The sequence below is a fragment of the Dryobates pubescens genome, chromosome Z (genome assembly GCF_014839835.1).
Source record: "Dryobates pubescens isolate bDryPub1 chromosome Z, bDryPub1.pri, whole genome shotgun sequence".
Lineage (NCBI taxonomy): Eukaryota > Metazoa > Chordata > Aves > Piciformes > Picidae > Dryobates > Dryobates pubescens.
Window position 1 is genome coordinate 2,986,787 of NC_071657.1, and position 27,050 is coordinate 3,013,836.

The 27,050-nt window shown below is 50.2% G+C and overlaps 1 protein-coding gene across 1 annotated transcript in view; it reads left to right on the forward strand.

The window, feature by feature from the left end:
• Nucleotides 1-4,823, forward strand: part of DGKQ (diacylglycerol kinase theta) — a 154,067-nt gene extending 149,244 nt beyond the window's left edge. The window contains exons 23-24 of the mRNA XM_054178888.1: nt 933-1,085; nt 4,479-4,823. Coding sequence (XP_054034863.1) covers nt 933-1,085; nt 4,479-4,577 — 252 coding nt within the window. The 3' untranslated portion in view covers nt 4,578-4,823. The remainder of the gene's footprint in view (nt 1-932; nt 1,086-4,478) is intronic.
• Nucleotides 4,824-27,050: the final 22,227 nt, after the last annotated feature.

A 27,050-nucleotide genomic window follows, 5' to 3' on the forward strand; every position in this document is an offset into this window, starting at 1 on the left:
CAATGTGTGCAGTTCTTCCACCTGTTCAGTGTTTTTGCAGCAGCCTGCTGTTAGCAGCACAGCCCTGTGGGGGGACAGCAGGTTATTTTTGTCTTTTCCTCATGTTTCTTTTACTGTCTGCTAGTGAAGAAGTGTCTGTGGGCAGGTAACCAGAGACAACTGATCCATACAATCACCAGAAATGGAGAGGTGGCTGCTTAAAATTGTATGTGCAGCTCCATCTTCGGTGTTGGCCAGCTTCACAGTTTCATGGTCTAGGTGTTTTGAGGAAGACAGACCTGAAACATTCCATCAGAAAGAACTGGTTTGAGAGAGATTGTTAGGGGCAACAAGAAGTGTACCCTTTCCTTTGGAATATAAGTGTTAGCAAACCCCTGCTCTGGTTTTGTCACCTTCTGCTGAGGTGTTTACCCTGTGCACATTCTCCAGGGGAAGCAGCAAAGTTCCCTTGGCATCAGTGCTGGCAGCCAGCACTCAGCCATCAGTGGCAGCTGAGTGCAGGTACATCTAGTTGAGCCTACATCCATGCATACACGAGGCTGAGTCTGGCAAAGCTCCCCCTGTTTGATCATGACTTTTAGACTTCAGAGTTTCACACCTGCTGAAGTCTGTGTGGGTGTAGTGAGGTGTTCTGAAAGTGTATTCACTGTGTTACATGGAGGGTGGGCATGGAAGCAAACAAGGCCTTTGTGAGTGCATGCTCCTTGGCCAGCGACTTTGCTCTCCAAGTTACTTTGCCTCTGGCAGCCTGCAGGAATATGCTGGGTTCCTCTTCATGCACTAATTGAAGTAATTAATGCTGTGTCAGTAAAGACATCCCCTGCAGATGCTGCCTAAGCAGTTGGAATAAAATTCTGTCCCCCCAGCTGAGGTGCAGCTAGTGCTTCTTGTTGGTTGGGGTGATGGATAACCTGCCTTGTACTCCCTAACAGGGTCAAGTCCAAGGTGGTTTTCGGTCGGGAATCCGCATAGCCCAAGGCTCCTATTTCCGTGTGACACTCCTGAAGGCCATTCCAGTTCAAGTTGATGGAGAGCCCTGGATTCAGGCCCCTGGCCAGATCATCATTTCTGCTGCAGGACCAAAGGTACTGGGTGCAGGTTTCTCTTGGCAGGTTGACTTGGTTTCTCCAGTGGATGTTACTGTACTGCAGTATCACAGAATCACCAAGGTTGGAAGAGACCTCAAAGATCATCAAGTCCAACCTGTCACCACAGACCTCATGACTAAACCATGGCACCAAGTGCCACGTCCAATCCCCTCTTGAACACCTCCAGGGATGGTGACTCCACCACCTCCCTGGGCAGCACATTCCAATGGCGAACGACTCGCTCAGTGAAGAACTTTCTCCTCACCTTGAGCCTAAACCTCCCCTGGCACAGCTTGAGACTGTGTCCTCCTGTTCTGGTGCTGGTTGCCTGGGAGAAGAGACCAACCCCTTCCTGGCTACAAGCACCTTTCAGGTAGTTGTAGAGGGCAATGAGGTCTCCCCTGAGCCTCCTCTTCTCCAGGCTAAGCAACCCCAGCTCCCTCAGCCTCTCCTCACAGGGCTGTGCTCAAGGCCTCTCCCCAGCCTTGTTGCCCTTCTCTGGACACGTTCAAGTGTCTCAATGTCCTTCCTAAACTGAGGGGCCCAGAACTGGACACAGGACTCAAGATGTGGCCTAACCAGTGCTGAGCACAGGGCACAATGACTTCCCTGCTCCTGCTGGCCACACTATTCCTAGTGCAGGCCAGGATGCCGTTGGCCTTCTTGTCCACCTGGGCACACTGCTGGCTCATGTTTAGGCAGCTGTCAACCAGTACCCCCAGGTCCCTTTCTGCCTGGCAGCTCTCCAGCCACTCCAACCCTGACTTGCTTGCCTGCTTTGTTCTTGTGCTTGACTTTAAAGGAGCTGGTCAGCACTGTGTGGCAACTGTTGGATAAATACACAGGAGGTCTAGGGATGTGATTGTGCCCGTCTGCTGGGCACTGCTGAGGGCACAGCTTCCATAGTGGGGTCAGTTTTGGGCTCCTCACTACAAGAAGGACATTGAGGTGCTGGGATGTGTCTGAAGAAGAGCAACCAAGCTGATGAAGGGCCTGGAACACAGGTCTTATGGCTGAAGGAACTGGGGTTATTTAGTCTTCAGAAGAGGAGGCTGAGGGGAGACCTCATCACCACGGCTTCCTCCGAAGACATTGGAGTGAGGTGGGGCTTGGTCTCATCTCACATGCAGCAGGTGAGAGGACAAGAGGAAACAGCTTCATGTTGTGCTAAAGCAGGCTCAGGTTGGACAGCAGGAAAAATTTCTCCACAGGAAAGGTTCTCAGGCTTTGGAACAGGCTGCCAGGGTGGTGATGGAGTCACCATCCCTGGAGGTGTTCAAAAGATGTGTGGGTGTGGTGCTGAGAGACCTGGTTTAGTGGAGTAGTAGGATTGTGAGCTCTAGGTGAGGGGTTGGACCTGATGATCTCAAAGGTCTCTTCCAGTCTCAACAGGTTTGTGACTCTGTGATTCAGTTTCTACAGAGGATGGTTTGAGGGCCCTCTCTGCTGGATCAGATGAGGTTTGTGTTTAAAAAACAGGCCCTAAGCTTCAGGCTAGTGCTGAAGGGAAGGTCTGCAGGGAGCAGCAAAGGAGAAAACTGAATGACAGAGGAAGACAGTCGGAGAAAAGGATACCTTGGAGTAATGAGTGCCTGTTCTTCCTTGATACCTCAGAGTATCTTAGAAGGAAAAGAGCATCAGCTACCTAAGACTTGACACAGGGCAAGGGGTCAGAGGTACAAACTGGACCCCAGGATGAGAAATGAGTGAAAGGGTCACATTTTAAATGCTTTGGATTAAGTTAAACTTTGTTCTTGTGCTGAAAGGGAGAAAAAGAGAGAGAACAAACCTAACTTGTCCTTCCAGTGAGAAATATTTCTGTCTTTCTGGTAGGTTAGTGGCTAATACTGTTCTCTGTATATATGTGTATGTACCTTTGTATGCACAGAATTGCTTAGGCTGGAAAAGGCCTTTAAGATCACCAAGTCCAACCATCAACCCAGCACTGCCAAGCCCATCACTAAACCACCTCCCTGAGCACCACATCTACACAGCTTTGAAACCCTTCCAGTGATGGGGACTCCACCACCGCTCTGGGCAGCCTCTTCCAGGGCTTGACAAACCCTTTCAAAGGAAGAAATTGTTCCTCATGTCCAACCTAAACCTCCTCTGGTGCAACTTGAGGCTGTTTCTTCTCTTTCTCTTGATTCCTGGGAGAAGAGACCAATCCCTGCCTTACTACAACCATTTGCACACACATACATACATACATACCCTTATATATTAATATACATAGATGTGGTGGGTTGAAATGTCCCCTCTCTCAGCATTAACTTTGCCAGACAAGCAAAGATACACACAATAGATGTGTGTATATGTTAAGAGTTAATAAAGCAGTTAATCCTATAGCTTTGTAAGGATAGGTGCTTCACAGAATCACAGAATGTCAGGGGCTGGAGTGGACCTCAAAAGCTCATCCAGTCCAACCCCCCTGCCAGAGCAGGATGCACCTGGAGCAGATCACACAGGAACACATCCAGGTGGGTTTTGAGTACCTCCAGAGAGGGAGATACTTGTGCAATTGATAGAATAGAATTAGAATTAGAATTAGAATAGAATTAGAATAGAATGGAATTAGAATAGAATAGAATAGAATAGAATAGAATTAGAATAGAACAGAATAGAATAGAATAGAATTAGAACAGATTAGAATAGAATAGATTAGAACAGAATAGAATAGAATGAAATAGAAATAGAAATAGAAATAGATTCTATGATCCTGTGACATGTGGCAGGTGGCATTGCACTGTCACTGCCAGCACTGTCAGGGATGTCTGTCCTGCTCCAGGAGCAGGTTTTAGTCCTCTGCAATGAACGACAGCCAGTGGCCACAGGTGCTGGGAGAAGCTGCTCCCACCACTGTGTTCAGTGTCTTTACAGAATACAGAATTAACCAGGTTGGAAAAGATCTCAGAGATCATCAAGTCCAACCTATCACCCAACACCATCTAACCAACTAAACCAAGGCACCAAGTGCCTCATCCAGTCTCTTCCTAAACACGTCCAGGGATGGTGACTCCACCACCTCCCTGGGCAGCACATTCCAATGGCCAATCTCTCTTTCTGTGAAGAACATCTTCTTAACCTGCAGCCTAAACCTCCCCTGGTGCAGCTTGAGACTGTGTCCTCTTGTTCTGGTGCTGGTTGCCTGGGAGCACAGACCAACCCCCTCCTGGCTACCCTTCAGGTAGCTGTAGACAGCATGAAGGTCTCCCCTGAGCCTCCTCTTCTCCAGGCTAAGCAAGCAATGCCTTCCTGTGGCAGTTCCAGCATTTTACTTAGTGGCTAGTTGGTTTAGTACTCAGTAGCTAGCTGGTTTAGACCTGCTTGTTAGGTGGCTACCACTGTCTTAGTACTCACTCACCTTGTTTTACAACTTTTCCCTTTTAGGTCCATATGTTGAAAAAATCCAAGCAGAAGCAGAAAAAAACTGGAAGCCTGAAAGAGATGAGAGTGGAGAGCATGTCAGTCTCCGAAGGAGGGCGTTAAGTGGACCACCTGTGCTGAAGAAGTGGTGCAGCACACCGAGAGGGTTCAGTAACACTGTGTGCAGACAGCTGGTGGAAGAGGGCTGCTGGTGAGCCTGCCTTCCATGACATTTTGATAGTGCTGGGTCCTACTTCATCTTTCAAAGATAGTGCCTCATGGTTACAAACAACTATTGTGTACCACTTGTCTCCTCTGAAATGTTTACTTTGGGTTGCTTTCCCACAAGCCATTTCCCAACCATTTTGTTGTGGGTTTGGGTTGGTTGGTTGTTTTTTTTGGTTGGCTTTTGGTTTTTTCCCTCCATGTGCATAGAAACTGAGGCCAAACAGAGATTCCAAGATGCTGAGATCTCTGCATCTATCTTCACAGAGTCTCTGCCCCTCCTCCCAGCTTCTGCTTAAAGGGGGGGGGGAAAAAAAACCCATTCCATAGATAAATTCTGGTGCGTGGTTCCATAAATTACAGTGTGTTCCTTTAAACTGATGCTCATGGTAGCCTCCCAACCAAAAAAAGGCAAAGGCAGGAGCTGCTGAGAACTCCTTGGATCGCTCCAAACAGCGCAGCTGAAACAGGACCCTAAAGAGAAAAACACAAAGCAGCAGCAGAGATGATGTCTATAAAAGGAGCCTCGTGCACGGGGAGGAGAGAAAGTGCTAGAAGAGTTGAGACAAAGTACTTCAGAGAGTTTACTTCAACAGTGTTTGGACAGTGTGAAGGAAGGGGGAACAAGCTTGTGGAGGAAGCTTGGGAGGAGAGAAAGTGCTAGAAGAGTTGAGACAAAGTGCTTCAGAGAGTTTACTTCAACGGTGTTTGGACACAGTGTGAATGAAGGGGGAACAAGCTTGTGGAGGAAGCTTTCAGCTGCAGCTTTAGTTTCTCCTAGATCCTTTAGCCAAAGCCTGGTTTGAAAAGGCATTTGAATTTCAGCAGCTACCACTCTGAATGTAAGAAAGGAACAAAATTACCCAGGGCAGTATTACATTAGGTAGGGTTGGGGTTTTTTACCCCCCTGCCTTTGAAACCTTTATCGCTGCCACCAGACTTTTCTCCTTGCCTTGTGCTGTTTCATTTTCATTAGTTTGTCACAGCTGGACTGTTAATTGAACACCAAGCTCAAAGACTAAAAGAACCCTGGCCTAGTTAAGGAAAAAGAAGTACCACTTAGTGTTCACTTCAGTAAATTGGCACAGTCACATCTGTCAGAACTGAGCTGCAGGACAGCGCAGCCTCGCTGCGGAGCCCACAGTGTGCCTGTGGCGTGCTGTAGGCTTCAGGTAGCTGGGGATGTGAGAGCTGTGATCAAAACTCACTCACCTGGGCAGCCTTCTCATGTCTCTGGTGGGTGTTGTTAGGAGAGGTGGGCCCAGGGACATGATGACAGGCTTTTCTCACTTGGGTGAGTGTGTGCTCTTCAGAGGCTGCTTCTGTCAGCTCCTGTGAGACCGAAGATGGCCTCTGTGCTCATCCGTCTGCTGAAGGCGTGGGGATCCGGTACTTCTGCTTCCTGCTAGAGACACAGGCATGCTGGAGCATGAGCTGGAACAGGTGTGCCAGTCCTGCCATACACTACACACATCTGCTGTCCATGCCTGTAGTCCTGATGGTCTCCACCAGTCTCATCTCACCGTAGTTCTCCAGTGGCTGAGTCTTTCACTGCAGGTCAGCATCATACACAAGGGGTCCTCTGAGTTAGTTGTGGTGCAGGGGAGCTGCATGGCTTGGCCATGTGTGCATCTGCTGCTGAAGTTACACCATGCTATCCAGAACCCAGTGGGAGCTGGTGGTGTACTTGTCCCCTCTTGCATGGTAGTAACTAATCCAGCTGTGGGTGGCATCAATTCCTCACTCAAGCAGCAGCTTTAGGAGCATTCCTCTTGCCAGTATGTCCAGAAGAACATCTCCAGCTGCTTCAGAGGGCTTCACTGTCACTCTGAAACTTGCAAAGGCTGTTATGTGTTGGAGCCAGTTAAGTGCTGAGGCAGTTCCTGTTGGGTCTTGTTGACCAGTCTGTATGCTGAGCACTGTGCCAGCTTCAGCCACATCTGCTCCTTAGCTGTGCTCTCACCTTCCCAGCCATGGTGCAGGTGAGGGTGTGGATGTGGGTGCTGCACCTCCAGCAACAGCATGATACAGCTAAAGCTGTATGCAGAGACAAAACCACCACACAAAGTGCAGCCTCCTCTTCCTGTCCAGCGATTCCATAGTGTTCTGGTAGAGATGTGATGTGAAGGGCTGACTCCTCTTTCCAATGAACCCCGTAGTTAACTGCTTAATTTGTTGATTTAGGTGTCTTCTTCAGGTGCCACAGTGTGGACAAGAATTTAGCCTTTTAATTCCTTGTGCTGTGCAGGAGATAGTGTGGACAGTACAGAGCTAAAATCCTCAACTCCTTATCATTAAACTATCTCTTCTTCAGAACCTGGGCATGAAGGATCAGCTGGAGCTCTTCTGGTGTCCTGTTACCCAGCATTACAAGTAGGAAGGAAAAGAGTGTTGAATGTCAGGGTTCATTCTCTCAGGGGGAGGCTTACCAAGTAAGAGAGGAAATCTGAAAATAGACTGCTGCTTGTAATTGTCCAGAAAGCCAGAGAAAAGGCTTTGTGCCCTGAGAGCAGCAGAAGGAATGCATGGTCTTCTTTCCAATTGCTGACTCAGTAATGGAGGGGAAAAACTTGACTTTGTTACAGAAAACATGTGTAAGCATTCAGCTTGCTGGTGCTGGCCACCTTCTGCAGCCCAAGTGAATAAACCTGTCCCACTGTTTTTCCAGACGTACCTAATCCTGCAGCATGCAGCTGACAGCGTTTCACCTTCTTGGCTCGTCCCAGGTCTGGCTGTCTCTCCCTTTTGCTCAGCTCTGTTACCTGAAACAACATGAAACTCCCAGGTCACAGCGTTTTCATCAGAGGGCTCCTTACTGTGGCACATCCTTCCATGGGGATTTTCCATCCCTGCAGCACTGCACAGGCCTGTCTTGGGGTAGCTTGGTGGTAGCAAAGCAGCGCAGCAGTATGGGTGTGTTCTTCTCACAACTGTCAGAAGGGATTCTGGTGGAGGACAGGAAGGCTTTGAGGTTTCCTTCTTCTTACCCTCTCTTCTTTTTTTATTGTCCAGAACACTCAACATTTTTGTTTGAGCAGATGAGTGCCACACTGGAATGAAAACACACCTGAAGAAAACCACACTTGGGTGTTTAAAGTTCTCTGTGCATCATAAAACTATGGTTTGTGTGTTTTGAAAAGAGATTCCTGGGCAGCTGTGACAGGAAAGATCCTGTAAAGCTTCTAAAAGGAGAAACTCAACTATCTGTTAAGATGCTCCAGGTTCAGGTGCTGTGGAGGCCAAGCATATCAAGGATCTCTTGAAAAGCTGTTTATCTTTTTTAACTTGGTGTTTGGGTCACACACAGAAGGCAAGGCCCAGTGTTTTCTTGCATGGTATGCAAGGCTTCCTTGCAGAGAGCGGGCTGCTCCCTGCAGCCAACACCAAACCTTTTGCTTGGAACACAGCAGGGCAGTGTAGTTTGCATGATGGGGCAGATAAATGATTCTCAAGTAACACTGTGTGAGGACCTAGTGGTCACACAGCCAAGTGCTTTAAATAATGCAGTAGCACAGGTTGTTGGGGAAGAGGCTTGATTCTGTCAGGTCAGGTGTTAATCAGCGTCAGGGACACAGGGCCAGGAGCCATAATCTGAGAGAGAGGCAAGAGGTGCAGGCTCACTGCCCTGCCTTTGAACCTTGCCTGTAAACCAAGGCAGGCACAGCTAGCACCTCTCCAGCTGAGAGATGTGCTCCTGACCTTTCACTGGTGTTCTGCTAGGTTTTGCCTGCATTCCAGAAGAGAGAAAGGTCCTGGAAATCACAGTGCAGTTCACACACTCCACTGCTGCAGGCTGGAGAAGGAGGTCAGTTGGTTGAAACCTATGACAACACATTACCCCTGTCTTGAGTTAGGAGCACTGAAATTGCAAAGCTCACCCCTGAAGATGCAGCTGCTGCTGCAGGAGCCCTGCTGCTTCTTGGCCATGGCTTTTACACTTGGCTTGTGTAGTTTCAAGTTGCTGATGTTCTCATCACCTTACTTTTTAAACAAAGCAAGTGTGTTGCCAAAACCTTTTTGCTTGGATCTGTGTGTATGTGCATGTGTGTACATATGTCTATACATAGCCTTTCGGAACAGGCCTTACTGTACTTCCTTTCTCAGTGCCTGCTGGTACAGCTTGTGCTGTCTTACAACATTCTGAGAGCACTCCCAGATCTTCCCCTCACCACTTCTGGACAGGAGGCAGAGCTTGCTTTCTTACTGGCCCCACTAAGGTTCATGGCATGTATTTCTCCAACAAGACATTGCAGCAATACAGTGAAAGCACAATACAGTCTCTGCATGAGCACAGCCGGAGCTCCTCTTGCTCTTTCTGCAGTTTAATCAAGGCTCTGTGTCTGAGATCAGTGGCAATGCCTATGGTAGCATTTCAAACACCAGAAGCAGCTGTTAGCATAGTCCCCTGCAAGACTTAAATAAGGAACAAAACTAATTAAGCTGCTACAGACAACTGTTCATTAATCTTTACAGCTGCCCCCTTAGAAGTGTTGTACAAATGAGCAGATAATGTTTTGAGTATCAGCTGTTTGGGACCACCAAGCATTTACATGTGCACATTAGTCTGTTGGCAGTATGAATCTGGCATTATCTAATGAGGGCTGATCTTGCAGGAGGAGGAGGAGGTAAGAGAAGCTGAAGAGGACTTAGGTAAAAGTCACACCAGGTTCTGTACTGTACTGACAGTGTGACCCTGCTGCACAGCCACCAGCTGAAGGCACGATGGTGGTGTGCACTCCAGAGCCCAGGTGGTAGATGCTCCTTCAGTCTGCCCCTCGTATCTCTTCCTTACAACCCTCAGAGTAACCACTTCTGCTGGGCTGCCTCTTCTGCCCCTTGAGCCCAGCCTTTGTCCTGGAACTGGTGACAGAGGCCTGGGCACATGGTGGTGAGTGCCTGTGAGAGCTGGGGAGTGGAGCTGCTGCTCTAAACCACTGCTCTGGCTGTTTGGGCTTAGACTAGTCACTCATTCCTCCTTCAGCTTCTCCTTCAGCCTTTTAACAGCTCTGCAGCAAAGACTCAGCAACTACTGAACTACCTTGGATTCATGGTGACAGCACCACCTCCTTGTCAGGCCTGGATGTTGTATGCACCAGTGCATGTCTCCCTTCATACACTTCTTTTGCACTTACCAGAAGAGGCAGGTTAGACAGGCTTAGAGCATGACGAAATGGCAATGATTGTACTCTTTTTGTTGTTGTTGTTGTTCTTATGGGGATGATTCTACAGATGATGCACTTTCAGGTAACAATGAAAACAAGTTTGTAAAATGCAGCTGTTGAGGAGCTGTCCCTCCACAGCAGCTCTCCTTGCTCCATCCATCTCTGATACTCTGCCCTCCTTGGAGGCTTGGGAATGAGAGATGGTGTCTTCCTCCCATCACAGGATGTATTTATAGCTGACTGGCTGAAAGTTCATATAGCTAGAGAGACAGAGAGATATTTAAACAATTACAAATGGGCTGCTATTCTCAGACTTAGATTTGTTAGACTGATTTTATAATGCATAAAGTTGTATTTATGTTGTCAGCATTTACTGATACGACACCTGGCTTGTAGGCAAGACCCAGCTCAAAGCCTTTGTTTCTTTGGCTTATTTAATGTGGGTTTGGGGGTTTTTATTGTTGGGGTTGTTTTTTTTTCTATCCTTTTGATTTCTTTTTGACAGTGTAGCCATTGTGTGTGTGTGTGTGGAGTGCAGTGAAATGAATGCAAATCACTAACCTTAGCCTGCAGTTAGACCAGCAGTTCCAATGTTTACAGGACAGTGACTATTGATTGTAAACCCATACCATGATCAGTTGAAAGGGTGCAGCCTTTCCATGTCCTGGAAGCATTCTGCTTCCCATGACAGCTAATGAAATGAATGCCTTCTGGTTTAGACTCCTGATTATGTCCCTTTTTGGGAGAGATCTAAATGCAGATTGTGGCTTGTTTGTTTGTTTGTGGTTTTCTTTCCCTGCCACGGGCTCACAGGACAGAGTTTCTACTGATACAAAGTGCTGAATGCCTTTTCCAAGAGATGGACTTATTTTTTGTGAGGGTGATTTATGAGAATGTTTTATAAGCAGATCAGTGCTGTTGAAAGAGTTGGTCTGGAAGCCTTTAAATAAATGTGTGCAGATATTAAAAGATGCATCCCAAAGCAAAGGTGGTTTCTTTTCATAGGGTACTCATAGTGGTGTAGTTGATCCCTCTGAGCTCTCCCAGCAACACACCCATTTACCATGTCACTGTGCACAGCTCAAGCCTGTTAGTTAGAAGGCAGTTTCAGATATGGCTTTGTTTGTGTCGTGTGTATCCTGTGTTACACCTCTGGCAGCAACTCCCAATGCAGACATCAGCTGCAGAAGGCAGAGCCTGCCCCCCCATACACACACCGTGGCAGGTCAAGGAGCAGAGAGCCTGCCCTTCTTGTGCTTTGGCTGCAGGAGTGTCACAAGCCTGCTGGCTGTTTGGCACTCAAGAGTTCTCCCTCACTGTCCACAGGGTGTGCCACCCCCTTAGCCCTTTTGCTTTCTGAAGGCAGGCAGTTAGCAGCTTGCCTGGCTGTGGCATCCCTGCCTGTGTGCTGCTGATCCTGCCAAACTGGGTAGTAAGAGGTGCTTAAATAATTACTGAGTATTTATTGTGTAATTTTTAGGTGCTTACAGAAGCCTTTCACTGCTACTTTAAAGCAAAAATTCTGGGGATCTGTAGTATAGCAATAGCTGTGTAACTCCAGCTTTCTGAACATGCCAAAAGCAAGTTGTCCTTGGGCTACTTCCATTAGCAATGGTGTAGAGTACCTTGAAGCTGCAGGCTCTGGTTATTTGGAAGAGAGCATCTCATCTTTGTATAATTCACTATAGACTTCACTCTCCCTCCCACTAGGGAGCCACCTGTGACCTCTTAACTCTTCAACTATGGCTTAACTATTGCTTCAGTAACTCTTGTTTTCCACCTCTGGTTACTTAAATCATCCAACTTCAAGCAGTTTTAAGAATGCTATTTTAATATCAATGTACTCTTTAAGATGTCTTAACAGCATTTCTTGTGAATGTCCTAGCTGGTAATAAATCATCATGGTCCAACAAGCTGAGGCAAGCTGACCACTGAGCTAAGTATAGCTGTTGTCTAGTGCTTATTCTTTGTGCACCAAATAATTCTTTAGGAGAAGAAAGAACAAGAAGAAAAAAACAAAACACCAAGAAGACACCAAAAAGCCTAAGTGTAAGCATTGAAGAGGTGGAAAGCCCTTCCCACATTGTGTGCCTCAGACCAGTAATGCATTATCACACACCTAGACTTGTGGATGGGGTGTCAGAAAGAGGCTTTGTTTTTCAATGATGTCACTTGTTTCTCAGTTGTCTGCCTTGCAAATCACTATGCTGTGGAAACTGAGGTCTACCAAATAACATTTGCCTAGTGGAGTCATTGGTTTGGGGGGGGGGAAAGCAAACAAATATTAATTTATATAAGATGGAACTTTTCTCTTGTATTTAAACCTCTGTTTGTCCTTGGGTTGTGTTCCTGGAACAGTTCTGTATATATTTGGCAATATGTGTTCTGTGTTTGATTGTACATTTTGCACTGGTTGGAGATCCTGTATACTCTTTAAGCATTATTGACAAGTCCCAGAGACCTGTAACTAGAATTTGTCTGTGAAGAATACAACATCTCTTCTACCCTGGATGTCTGTGCAGTAGTCCTGCTTTAAAAAAAATCACAGAGTGGCTTGAGTTGGAAGGGACCTTAAAGATCATCCAGCTCCAACCTCCCCTGCCATGGGCAGGGACACCTCCCCCACCAGACCAGGCTGCTCAAAGCCTCATCCAGCCTGGTTTTAAACACTTCAGGTATGAGGCATCCACAGCTTCTCTGGGCAACCTGTTCCAGTGTCTCACCACTTTCCCAGTAAAGAACTTCCTCCTAACATCCAATCTCAGTCTACCCTGCTCTAAGTTTAAAACCATTGTCTCTTGTTCCATCACCACAAGCCCTTGTTAAAAATCCCTCCCCAGATTTCCTGTAGGCCCTGGAAAGCCTGAAAGGTCTCCCTGGAGCATTCTCTTTTTCCAGACAGAACAGCCCCAGCTCTCTCAGCCTGTCATTGCAGAAGAGGTGCTCCAGCCCTCTGATCATCTTTGTGGCTGTCCTCTGGACCCTCTCCAACAGATCCAAGTTCATGTGTTGGGGGCTGCAGAGCTGGATGCAGCAGTGCAATGGAGTACACTTGAGCTGGGCACTGCTTTTACAGGCAGGCTTGCTGCTTGAGGTTGGGCCATGCTCCCTGAGGGCATGGCTGTGCTGTAGTGGTGTCACCTCATAGGTTTGAGTTTCTAAGATGACAGCTTACACACAGTTTGACCCCTGCCACACTCCAGCACTTCTAGAACCCCTCTTTCTGTGGGTGGCACTTCCTGGTAGAATCTGGGATGCCACCAGAGTGCATTGAGCATTTTGCCTTTGTGAGGTACTTGAATGGTGATCCAGGTTTTCCAAGGTGGGTTTGTACAACTGTCCTCCTCTAGAAACATGAGCTGGTGTTTTCAGGGGGTGGGGAGCAGGCCCCATTGTGCCTGGCTCAGGTGAGCCATGGTGGACCTGGCCTACACAACCCAAGGGCCAGAACCCATGGACCTTGTCCTGGATGGACTCAAGAGGGAGGGCTGTCCAGAGATCAAAGTCCAGATGGAAACTCTGCCCTGCTGTGGGTGGAGAGACCACCCCAGAGGTCAAGACCCATCAGCTCCTGGGCTGGTAGGGTCCATGTGCTTGACACCTGTACTTGGGATGTCCCTGCTGCAGGAACCCTTCCTCTGGCATGGAGTAGCTGTTTCTCCTCACTCTGCTCAAGAACTGGTTGCAAAGCAGGAGGGCTTCTTTTAGCTCCAGCACATCAGGGTAAACCTGATTGCTCCTTGCTGGGCTGCAAGTCACCAACCTCTGAGGCAGCTGCAACTAGGTGAGAGAAACTTAACCTAGGACTGCTGCTCTGGGAATAGAGGGGAAGGACACAGCGCACTGATCTTCTTGTAGGTGAAACACAAAGCACCCAAAATTGAAGTGATCATGATTTAACCAAGCTATGTGCCTACTAGCTTGCCTTAAAAATGGAAGAGAAACTGCCCTTTCTGTGTTACCTAGGGGAAGCAAAGTGGCATTTTCCACCTCCTCCTTCTTCAGGTGCTAGGGACATTGAGGCACACTACAACGTAGTGCTCATCACATTCCTTTCAACTTCATACCTTTCCAACCAGCACCTATTCCAGCCATGCAATGACAGCAGACAGCTGTCTGCTGTGTAGAAGACACATACCTGGAGGACCTGGGACACCTCCATGGGTGCTGCAGCTGGGCTTGTGGAACGTGTTTGTGAGACAAGCAGCATGGGCTGAGCTGGATGGACTTTGATTTTCAGCAGACATAACCAAAACCTTTCATCCTCACACCCAGTCCTGCAAATGAAAAGAAGTATGATCTAACGCTCCAGTAACTGAGAAGAAGAAGGCAGTGATGAAACTTCTGATCCTCCTTCTCAGCAGAGCACTGCTAGAGTGGGCAGTAAAGTGCCATCTCAGGGTGAGACACCACAGGCATCAGTGGATGATTCATGGCTACACAGCTCACCCAAGAGCTCTGCTGCTCCCAGTGTGCCACAATGTGCTGCCTGTAGCCAGTGAAGTTGATCCCTGAGAGAACAGCAAGGATCTGGTTCGCAGCCCAGTGAGCCATTTCCAGCAGCCCCTCCTGTCCTGCTCACCTAGCATTGCACCTCACTTACTCTCTGGTCACAGAATCACTGAATGGTGGGGGTTAAAAGGTATGGTGGGGGTTGGAAGGTGTGGTGGGTTGAAATTCCCCACACACACACTCCCCAGCATTAAATTTGCCAGACCAGCTCAGCTGGAAGCAAATGAAAGCTGTGTTTACAAGCAAACTACAATCTACAATGGAATGCAATGAATATGTACAGATACACAATATTTAGAGTTAACAAACAGCACAAGGAACCCCCCCTGGTCAAAGACCAGGGGAAGCTACTAGCTTCTCCCTCTCTGCCTCTCCCTTACCCCCCCTGTACAAAAGAAGGGAGAAGAGAGAGGAGCAGAGAAGTTAGACTTAGCCAAAACAATGCAGCCAAGGTCAAGCAAAAGCTGGTGAGTGTCTCTCCCAGAGCAAAGCAGCAAGAAGAGAGATGATGTTTCAACCACCTTCCTGGTCTCTTCAGGGCTTGACAACCCTTTCAACTGAAGAAATTTTTCCTCATGTCCACCATAAGCTTCCAATGGAGCAACTCAAAGCCAGTTCCTCTTGTCCTGTCACTTGCTGCTTGGGAGAAGAGACCAACCTTCAACACACTCCAGCCTCCTTTCAGGGAGTTGTAGAGAGCCAGAAGGTCTCCCCTCAGCCTCTTCTCCAGGCTAAACAACCACAGGTCTCTCAGCTGCTCCTTGTAGAACCTGTTCTCCAGTCCCTTCACCAGCTTCATTGCCTTTGTCTGGACACACTCCACCTCAATGTCTTCCCTGGAGTGAGGGCTCCAAAACTGAAGCCAGTACTCGAAGTGTGGCCTCACCAGAGCTGAGTACAGAGGGCAAATCTCTTCCCTGGTCCTGCTGGCCACACTGTTGCTGGATGCTGTTGCTGTTTGGGCCACCTAGACGTATGCTGGCTCATATTCAGAAAGGGATCAAGGCAGGCATCAGGAAACACACCCAGAGAAGCTGCAGAGACAGCACCTCAATCCAGACTGGGAAATGAGGCCCAGACAAGTTGTGTCACCTGCAGGCCTTCTCCCAGTCAACACTGTGCTGGGATCACCCAGCCACAATCCCAGGCACAGGCTGGCACTGCTCCCCTCAGTCTGTGCCAGCTGCCTGGGAGGCTGGTGGGAGCCCAGGACTTGTGGGGATGCTGCTCACACCTCCACCCCTCGCCACACTGCTTTGAGGTCAGGACCTCCCAGCTCAAAGCAGCTTTCCCTCCTGCCATTCCCAAAGCAACCACAGCAGCTCTGGGGGCACAAAACATCCTCAGCAGCAGGGACACTGGCCAGTCCTGCTTTGAACTGGCCAAGTTGAAACAAATCAGTCCAGTCACATGGGCCACCACAAAACCTCACATTCAAAGGTCTTGCTCCAACATCTCTCTGTCACAAGAGGATGCCTTGGCCTCCTCTCCTGTGCTGCAGCAGCCTCCTCTTTGGAACAGAGCTGGTAGCAAGTCTCCTACAACTCTGTCTCATAAGCTGCAGACCCCACAGCTGCCCTGTGACAGCTGCCCAGACAAAACTTGTGGGTGCTACGTGGGCTGTGTGACAGAGTCTCCACACATCTGCAACACAAGTGTGGAAACAGACCTCACCCAGGAGGTGCCAGAACTGAAGAGCCTCCACCAGACCTGCTACAGGAGGAGACACTGCTTCAGCTGACCAGGAGGCACGTTTTTCTTCTGCACTGTTCCACATCAGCTTGCCAACCCTGGCCTCCAGCTAGTGCCTCCATCCTCCTCCTAACTCCTCATCATCCATTCCCTTCCCAGGACTCGCCACTGCTCTGCACAGTGGTTTGCCATATAAGCTCTCCTCCAAAAACATCTAGCAGGGTTTTCAGGCTTCTTGGGGTTAGAAGTGAACGTTGTGTGGGTTTCTTTCCAACCCCCTGTCACTGTGGTGTGTCAGCAGCTCTGCACATAAACTTTAAACTTCACCCTGCTGAAACCTGTCCAAAGTCTCAGCGGTATCTGCCTGGTGGAGGGAGCTGCTTTTCAGTTTCTGTTAATGATAAACGTCCACCTCGGTGTCTGCCAAGGCCTGTGCTGAACGTTGGCACAAAATTAAGCGGTGTCACTGAAGTACCGAGCTACCAAAGCCGGGACCTTCGTTCTGGCAGTTCCTTTTCATACCCAAACAAGGCCATTTTCTGCTGGGCACAGCTGCGCGGGTTTTGCTGTGCTCGCTGTTAAACTGGAGGCTGCTGCCCTCTTGCTTTCTGACTGAGGATAGCAAAACCCTCCACTGACTTGGGGAAGGCTTCCAGGAGCCCCTGGCCAGACCACTCGACCCGTGGTTGCCGAGGGTTAAAAATTCACTGCGGGGGAAGTGGTGTTCTGGAGCTGTGCAAAGGTGCTGAGCCTACAGCTGTCTGGTTCACAGACACACACACACACACACACAAGGCATGTTCCATTCTTTTACAGTGATCCTCCTCCAACATCACCATCACTTTGGGGAGAAAAAAAGAGGTGGGGTGCTGAGGGAATGGGTTTATGAGGCTGATCTCCCAGTGTCTGCAGAGCTTTCTTTGATGGTCCTTCCCCCTGTCTTCTCCACGCTGCTGTCTCCATCCCTGCTGTGGACAGGAACCCAGACAGCCACCACCCATGCTGGGAGCAGTGGTGGTGCCATGGCCACACTGGTGCAAAGCATGGGCTGGCCAGCTCCTTCTGATCCCGCCCCGTGAAGACAGTGGGGGCTATGCCTGCAGCCTGGGGGAGACAGAAAGCTGGGCTTGGGGTGAGCTGGGTGAACAATGTCTCAGCCAGTCAGTGAGGGCCATGCCCTGCAGCTCCCAGCAGAGGGACATCCTGACCTCTCACCGCATGAGGACCAAGGCCTGGAGCTCAAGAGTGGGCACCAAAGGCCAGCACTGCACCAAGGCCAGGTCCTAGGGTGCCAAGAGTGGGAGCAGCCTTGGTGGGAAAGGTTTGCAGGACTCACAGCTCTGCTATTCAAGTAGAAGCCTGAAATTCCCAGCCCAGCCCAGCTCAAGGCCAGACCCCAGAGCACTCTGCACAGGGGTGGACAATGACTGCATGACCCCTAGACAAACACCAGAGGACTCTGGTGGGGAGCAAAGCCTCAACAGCCCCAACACCAGGCCTCTGTGTACACAGGCATGGAAAAGTTGGTAGGGCAGGGTCTACATGGCCTGAGAACTTGGTGTCACAGTGCTTGGATCAAGGCAGGCCTGAGGTGGAAGTTCCTGCAGAATAAATCTCTCATGCATGGCACAGTACCTCAGATCTTCACTCCTCTAGCAGCAGACTCCTCAACAAAGCAGAGAGCAGAGCTGGGGACAGGTTTCTCCCCTGCAGCTCCCCCCAGCTGGCTCTGGAGCAGCAGAACAGGGGTTAGCTCAGTCCACACTCACAGCATTAGCAGCTGTGGTGCAGCAGGGACTCATCTCCAGCTCCCCCACTCCTCTCAGGCCTCACTCCCCTCACCTGCTGCTCACCACACACCTCCCTTCCCTGCCCTTTAACCACTCCTCACAAGGCCACTGCCAGCTCCTCCAGCTTCCTCACTGCTCCTCACACCACTCTCCTCTCCCCTGCCTCTGGATGGCCCCTGCTGCCATCTCCAGCTGCCTCTCCACACTTCTGCCTGGCCACAGCCAACAGGCACAGCCTGACTTGCCCATGGACACCAGCAGCAGCTCCTACCCTTGAGAGGGGCCCTGTCCCCCCAGCAGATCCACCTGGAACAGGCATCATGGGGAGCTTCCCAAACAGAGTGACCCCAAGAGCACTGCCAGAGCCAAGGGCCCCTTCTGCAGCAGCTGCAAGGTTCCCAGGCACTGCCACCAGCCCTCAGGAAAGCTCTTTGCTCTCAGCCACAGAAGCTGAGCTGCCTGCTGCTCTCACCACTGCTCCCAGCCCATCCTCCCCTCCCCTCTGGCACCCCCCCCAGGACACCCCCAGGACTCACACAGGACACTGGGGCAGCACACACCTGCTCTCTGCAGGGCTTCCAGAAACAGCAGGCACCAGGCAGCATGAAGCTGCCACTCTGCTCTGGAAGCAGCACCCACTGACACCTCCATTCAGGGACAGGCTCACTTCTGACCCAGCCCACTGACCCCCAGGGGATTAGCACCACAATCACAGCTCCAGGGACTCAGCCCAGCCACAATGAGGGACCAGCAAACACTTGCTCACCACCATCAGCTGATGGCCCTGGGCAGCTCAAAACAACCCAGAAAGAGAAATGATGGGGCAGCAGCTGGCTAAAGCCACTGGGATTAGGGAGGCTCAGAGGGGGCTCAAAACCAGCCTGGCCCAGCAAACCAGCTAAGCCAGCAAAAGCCCAGCTCCAGCCCTCAGCTCTCCTCACCAAACATGGGCAGCCAGCTGCTGGGGCCCAGCACCCCAGGAAGGGCCACAGAGACTCAGGCTGCAACGGACAGGGGTAAGGCCAGAGGCAGAGAGCAGCCACCTGCAGACAGCCCTGGCCATGGACAGGCACCATCACCTCTCACCTGCACACAGACCTCCTCCTGCTTTCCATTGCCCTGGCCACCAGCAGCCTTTCTGTGCCCTGAAGGAGGAGCACATTGAGCACATGCCCTTGCACACCTCCAGGAGGCAGTGGGTGGTGGCCATGCTGGGTGTTTGTATTTTTCTTATCCTTAGGAGCTTATGAACAGATCTTGCAAGAATAAGAGGAAGTGGTGATCACTTGAGAGAAGGAAAAGAATCACAGCATCAATAAGGTTGGAAAAGACCTCAGAGATCATCAAGTCCAACCTGTCACCAAACACCTCATCAGTACTAAACCATGGCACCAAGTGCCACGTCCAATCCCTTTTTGAACACCTCCAGGGATGGTGACTCCACCACCTCTCTTGCAGCACATTCCAATGGCCAGTCTCTCTTTCTGTGAAGAGCTTTCTCCTCACCTCAAGCCTAAACTTCCCCTGGAGGCCATGTAAAGGTGTAAATCTCAATGGGTTACATTAAAGCTTTGATAGCAAAAAGCATTCCAGGTCATCTTCTTCTGCACCTGCCTGCCCATCATCCCCTGATAAGATAGTCAGGGGATCTCATGAACACTGGAGCACTGAGGGAAATGATCTGAAACAAGGCAGATTTAGATGAGATGTTAGGAGTAAGTTCTTTACTGTGAGGGTGGTGATGCACTGGAATGGGTTGCCCAGAGAAGCTGCAGGCACCTCATTCCTGGAAGTGTTTAAGACCAGTCTGGATGAGGCTTTGAGCAGCCTGGTCTCAGCCCATGGCAAGGGGGTAGGGCTAGATGATCTCTCAGGTTCCTTCCAACTCAGGCCATTCTATGATCCTGTGACATGTGGCAGGTGGCATTGCACTGTCACTGCCAGCACTGTCAGGGATGTCTGTCCTGCTCCAGGAGCAGGTTTTAGTCCTCTGCAATGAACGACAGCCAGTGGCCACAGGTGCTGGGAGAAGCTGCTCCCACCACTGTGTTCAGTGTCTTTACAGAATACAGAATTAACCAGGTTGGAAAAGATCTCAGAGATCATCAGGTCCAACCTATCACCCAACACCATCTAACCAACTAAACCATGGCACCAAGTGCCTCATCCAGGCTCTTTCTAAACACCTCCAGGGATGGTGACTCCACCACCTCCCTGGGCAGCACATTCCAATGGCCAATCTCTCTTTCTGGGAAGAACCTCTTCCTAACATCCAGCCTAAACCTCCCCTGGCACAGCTTGAGACTGTGTCCTCTTGTTCTGGTGCTGGCTGCCTGGGAGCAGAGACCAACCCCCTCCTGGCTAAAACCTCCCTTCGGGTAGTTGTAGACAGCAAGAAGGTCTCCCCTGAGTCTCCTCTTCTAGAGAGTTGTTAGCTGTTGGAATGTGCTGCCCAGGGAGGTGGTGGAGTCACCATCTCTAGAGGTGTTCAGGAGGGGATTGGATGTGGCACTTGGTGCCATGGTTTAGTAGTCATGAGGTGTTGGGTGACAGGTTGGACTTGATGATCTTTGAGGTCTCTTCCAACCTGATTGATTCTATGATTCTATGATTCTCCAGGCTAAGCAACCCCAGCTCCCTCAGCCTCTCTTCACAGGGCTGTGCTCCAGACCCCTCCCCAGCTTTGTTGCCTTTCTCTGGACACCTTCCAGCATCTCAACATCTTTCCTAAACTGAGGGGCCCAGAACTGAACACAGGACTCAAGGTGTGGCCTAACCAGTGCCTAGCACAGGGCAGAATGACCTCCCTGCTCCTGCTGGCCACACCGCTCCTGATGTGGCCAGGATGCCTTTGGCCTTTCCCACAGCTTCCTGTCAGAGCCAGTACTGGTGGTGTATCTGATAACCTATGTAGGTGAGGTCAGTGTTGTGAAACTTGTTTGATCTGTCTGTCTCACAGTCCCTGAACAGAAAGCCTGGCAGGGGGCCTGCACCAGCCTTTGCAGACCAGACCCTACCATAAGCTTCCTGCACTCATTGATTTTTGGTGTCTTTGCTGAGAGTGTGCTAAGCCTTTTAAAGCTGTGGGCAAATGCACCCACAGCTGCCAAATAACTGCTTGGTATTCTCCAACATGGTGAGGTATCCCCGAGGTTTCCTCTGCTCTTCAGCTGCCTGCACTGGGCTACAGAACACACTGAGTGCAACCAAAGGATGGAAACTGTCTGTGTCTGCAACTTGTCTTTGGCATGGTCTGCAGCAAGAGGATGCTGCATAACCTGGGGACTTGTTCAACTCCTGAAACCTCAGTAGATTAAGACAGCTCACAAAGCTGCCCCTGCCCACTCCTCACTATGCCAGCTGCCAGATAACAGATCAGACCAGGCTGAAGGCAAACCTTCCCAGCTCTGTGGCTCACTCACCAACAGCTGAGAAATGTCCAGGAGCATCTTCTCAAACTGCCTCTGAGCTGCTCAGGTTTGCATGCTGCAAGCATCCTCAGCAGTCTGGCCAGGTTATCTCCATCTTGTGGTCATCTCACAGCAGAGCTCTGGCAGCAGGTGGTAAAAGTGTTCAGCTTCTGTCCATACCCAGGGCTTCACTATCATAACTCTGTAGGCATGCCTAGGAGAAACAGAAAGCAATTATTTCACATTTAAGAAACACATCCCTTTCCCATCACTCCCTCAGGCTTTCTTTGGACTCTAGGACCAAGTTGCATTGAAGTGAGAGAATGGCAATCATAGCTAAAAAGGTAATAGTTGAGCTGCACCCTGCAAACACAGAGTCCAGGCCAATTCCCATCCACAGACATACTGAAGAGTACATGAGAAAGAAGGGTTTGGGGTGCAAGACCTCTCACTGTCTGAGGAAACAAGGCAATGGGTGCTTCTCCAATCTTTCCTGCACTTGGGCCTCTCTCTGTCTTCTGCCCCTGACCCTGTGCCCTAAATATCTGACACCTGTCAATGTGCTCCCTCACTCCCACCTTCTGTCCTTGCTTTGGGCACTGCTTCTTCCAGATTAGTTCTTAGAATCATAGAATCAATAAGCTTGGAAGAGACCTCAAAGATCATCAAGTCCAACCTGTCACCACAGACCTCATGACTAAACCACGGCACCAAGTGCCACATCCAATCTCCTCTTGAACACCTCCAGGGACGGTGACTCCACCACCTCTCCGGGCAGCACATTCCAATGACGAATGACTCGCTCAGTGAAGAACTTTCTCCTCACCTTCAGCCTTAAGAATGTCTGGCAGCCTTTCTGTAGGATCCCTTCAGGTATTGAAAGGCTATAAGGTACACCAGGAGCCTTCTCCTCTTCTCTTCTCTTCTCTTCTCTTCTCTTCTCTTCTCTTCTCTTCTCTTCTCTTCTCTTCTCTTCTCTTCTCTTCTCTTCTCTTCTCTTCTCTTCTCTTCTCTTCTCTTCTCTTCTCTTCTCTTCTCTTCTCTTCTCTTCTCTTCTCTTCTCTTCTCTTTTCTCTTCTCTTCTCTTCTCTTCTCTTCTCTTCTCTTCTCTTCTCTTCTCTTCTCTTCTCTTCTCTTCTCTTCTCTTCTCTTTTCTCTTCTCTTCTCTTCTCTTCTCTTCTCTTCTCTTCTCTTCTCTTCTCTTCTCTTCTCTTCTCTTCTCTTCTCTTCTCTTCTCTTCTCTTCTCTTCTCTTCTCTTCTCTTCCCTTCTCTTCTCTTCTCTTCCTCTTCTCTTCTCTTCTCTTCCTCTTCTCTCTCCTCCTCCTGAACAACCCCAGCTCCTTCAGCCTATACTCATAGCAGAAGTGCTCCAGCCCTTGGATCATCTTTGTGCCCTCTTCTGGACTCACTCCAACAGCTCTGTGCTCTTCTTATGATGCAGTATTTGAGGTGGGGTCTCACCAGGGCAGAGTAAAGGGGCAGAATCACCTCTCTTGACCTGCTGGCCACACTCCTCTTAATGCAGCCTAGGATTTATTGTGACTTGCCAGTGTCCAACCTTCTGCTCTGCCTTCCCTTTGTCTCCTCTGCCTGCTCCTGTTTCTGGTTTCTGGCCATCTCATTGGCACTATGGCCTTGATCCCACACTTTCTCCCAGTTCTAGAGTCACAGCTACCTTGTGTCATGCTGGAAACAAGCCTGGGATCTGCTTGCCCTCCTCCTCTTGGGCAGCTGTGAACTCCAGGCGAGTACTGCCTGCTCCTGCAAGGAAAGGAGCATGTTTGGCTGCAGCCCACACATAACAACCAGCTGTGTTCTTCTTTGGCCTCCTCCATGGCTCAGACTCCTTCCAAGTGCAGTCAGGGAGCAGTGAGATCAGCTCCAGCTGATCTCCTTCATCAGGAGCAGTGTGCAGATGAGACCCTACTAGTTTTGCCAGGGTTCCAGCTGGACACACAGACATGCTAGACACACTCCATTATTGGAGCCTACCACAGCTCCAGGGCAGACCATGATGCTGCAGGGACCTCACTGGTGACTGGGAAGCGCTCGGAGGCTCCTTGTGCCAGGGACCTGAGGGCTATGGCTACTAGTCCAGGATGGACTTGAGGCTGGGGCTGAAGGTGTGGCAGCCACTGTGACAGCCACACAGTGAAGCCAAGGGGCTTCCATCATGCTTGCCAGGAGTGTGGTTGTCTGCATGCATGCTGCACGAGGACCAGGCAAAGCTAATAAGCTCACGGAGGACCTGCTTGGTGCAAGTCATAAAGAAGTAGCTCCACGCCCTTAGCAGTGGCCTGGCTGTCCTGGTTGTACCTCCTCCTGTTAACCAGGCCAGAGCTTTAGAGGTATCTGGTAGGCTCCAAAGAAGTTCTCAGTTCCTGCTGCAGTCACAGGGCTGTGAATACTAAGCTTACTGTTTGACATTTTTGTGCAGAACCCTCTCATTCTCTTAACAGGGGACTTTGCCTACAGTGGTTCTAGCTGGGGCACATCCCAGGAGCTGAGCTGCACATCATGCCAGAAGAACTTCACTCCACACTGGTTGTACTTTCAAGTTCCATGCTTGATCCTCCAGACCCAGAGTGTGAGGAGGGAACAAGTATGCTCCCCACCATGGAGCCTGTTGGACAGGCCTCTAGCCTCATGAGTGCTCAGCTTGTCTCTACACCTTATCACAGCAATTTAGCAAGTATAATAGTTGTGGGGTTTACATGAGTTTGTGAAGCCCTTAACAACAAGTGATGATTCAACCCTGCATTGAGTTGGCAAGGCCTCAGACTGGGGGCTATCAAGCATGCTCTGTGTGCCTTAGCCTGCCTGCAACTCTGTTTTACTTGTTTTAGCCATGACAGATAGATTTATAAGGTTGATGTGGCTCATTTACTTTTTCATACCTGGTCCAGTAAAGAAGATAGCTGTAATCACTTGTCTGGGCTGAACAAATCTGCAGCACTGTGTCCAGTTCTGGTGCCCCCCAGTATAAAAGGGGCATTGAACTGCTGGAGGTGGCCCAGAGGAGGCCATGAAGATCTTGAGTATGTCCAGAGAAGGGCAATGAGGCTGGGGAGAGGCCTCGAGCACAGCCCTATGAGGAGAAGCTGAGGGAGCTGGGGTTGTTTAGCTTGGAGAAGAGGAGGCTCAGGGGAGACCTTCTTGCTGTCTACAACTACCTGAAGGGAGGCTGTAGCCAGGAGGGGGTTGGTCTCTTCTCCCAGGCAGCCAGCACCAGAACAAGAGTACAGAGTCTCAAGCTGTGCCAGGGGAAGTTTAGGCTGGAGGTGAGGAGAAAGTTCTTTGCAGAAAGAGAGATTGGCCGTTGGAATGTGCTGCCCAGGGAGGTGGTGGAGTCATCATCTGATGAACAGAATAGTCTCATTAACAGAATAACAGAGTAGATAAGAATTTTCCTCTTGTTAGCTGAAATGCAGGGAGGGGGAGAGGAGCTGGCAGACAGCCTCTGCATAGATAAGGAATAGCAGGATTTTTCAGTGACTTACTTCTGTTAGTCCTAGACAAGATGGTTTTTGTATTAGATAATGGACACCTGGATGATATGTATACTTCTGCTATTTTTAGATAGATAATCTCTGTATAGATAGGAAGAACCTGGACTTCTCTGCAAAATATTGACATACCTCTGTCATGACAGACAGATAACTGTTTGTATAAAAGTTTGCCCCAAAGTGTCTGAAGGTACACAGGTCTTTTGAAATGATTCTACCTGTGTCTGGTGCTGAAATAGAAGCATAATACAAGAAACTGGCTGAGTCTCTTGTGTATCTTTCTCTTAAGTCACATCCCTGGAGGTGTTCCAAAAGGGAATGGCCGTGGCACTTGGTGCCATGGTTTAGTAGTCATGAGGTGCTGGGTGACAGGTTGGACTGAATGATCTTTGAGGTCTTTTCCAACCTTATTGAGTCTATGATTCTATGATAGGATGACTACAGGGTCTGGAGCACCTCCCCTATGGAGACAGGCTGAGAAATATACATAGAATAGAATACATAGAATAGACCAGGTTGGAAGAGACCTTCAAGATCATCGCGTCCAACCCATCAACCAATCCAACACCGCCCAAACAACTAACCCATGGCACCAAGCACCCCATCAAGTCTCCTCCTGAAAACCTCCAGTGATGGCGACTCCACCACCTCCCCAGGCAGCCCATTCCAATGGGCAATCACTCTTTCTGTATAGAACTTCTTCCTAACATCTAGCCTGAACCTCCCCTGGCACAGCCTGAGACTGTGTCCTCTTGTTCTGGTACTGGCTGCCTGGGAGAAGAGACCAACCCCCACCTGTCTACAACCTCCCTTCAGGTAGTTGTAGAGAGTAATAAGGTCACCCCTGAGCCTCCTCTTCTCCAGGCTAAGCAACCCCAGCTCCCTCAGCCTCTCCTCACAGGGCTGTGTTCCAAACCCCTCACCAACTTTGTTGCTCTTCTCTGGACTCGTTCCAGCAAGTCAACCTCCTTCCTAAACTGAGGGGCCCAGAACTGGACACAGTACTCGAGGTGCGGCCTAACCAGTGCAGTGTACAGGGGCAGAATGACCTCCCTGCTCCTGCTGGCCACACTGTTCCTGATGCAGGCCAGGATGCCATTGGCCCTCTTAGCTGCCTGGGCACACTGCAGGCTCATGTTCAGTCTACCATCAACCAGCACCCCTAGGTCCCTCTCAGCCTGACTGCTCTCCAGCCACTCTGACCCCAGCCTGTAGCTCTGCATGGGGTTGCTGTGGCCAATGTGCAGAACCCGGCACTTGGATGTGTTAAATCTCATGCCGTTGGACTCTGCCCATCTGCCCAGCCTGTCCAGGTCCCTCTGCAGAGCCTCTCTACCCTCCAGCAGATCAACTCCTGCCCCCAGCTTGGTGTCGTCAGCAAATTTACTGATGATGGACTCAATGTCCTCGTCCAGATCATCAATGAAGATGTTAAAGAGCATGGGGCCCAGCACTGATCCCTGGGGCACACCACTAGTGACTGGCCGCCAGCTGGATGTGGCACCATTCACCACCACTCTCTGGGCTCGGCCCTCCAGCCAGTTCCTAACCCATCGCAGTGTGCTCCCATCCAAGCCATGGGCTGACAGCTTGGCCAGGAGTTTGCTATGGGGAACGGTGTCAAAGCCGTTGGGGTTATTCAGCCGGGGGAAAAGAAGGCTCTGGGGAGACCTTAGAGCAGCCTTGCAGCACCTGAAAGGGGTCAGGAGAAAGCTGGGGAGGGACTTCACACAACGGCTTGAAGCGATAGGATGTAGCGGGTTAAGGGCCACCCTAGGATGTAGCGGGTTAAGGGCCACCCTACATGCACGTGGGGTCACCAGCCCCAGGTGGGCGTTACCAGCCCCCAGGTGGGCGTTACCGGATCGGGTTTATCCCCGCCCCTTTCCTGACTCCATGTAATGGCTGGGGGAGGGGGCGTGGGTGGCTTTCTCTGGCTTCCTGCTTTCCTATCTGGTGCTGCCTTGCCGGAGGGAGCTGCCGGCCATGCGGTTGGGCCTCCTGCCCCGTGGTGCGGCCTACCCCACGTGTGGAGGCCTTCCTCCAGAGGAATCCGCCGTCGTCGTGGGGAATCCGTGGCCATCCGCGATGGGGTTGTGTGTGATCTTTAAGGTCTCTTCCAACCTAAACCATTGTATGCACTACTAGCACAGTGTGGTAGTGAGATAAATACAGGTCTGGTATGATACTGAAGTTCTTGAGATGTTGCAGCAAGAAGCATAGGGGAGTGCAGGCGTGGACTGGGAAGAGGTGGGACACAGACTTCATGTTGCAGACTCTGTAGCAATAAACTTAAGC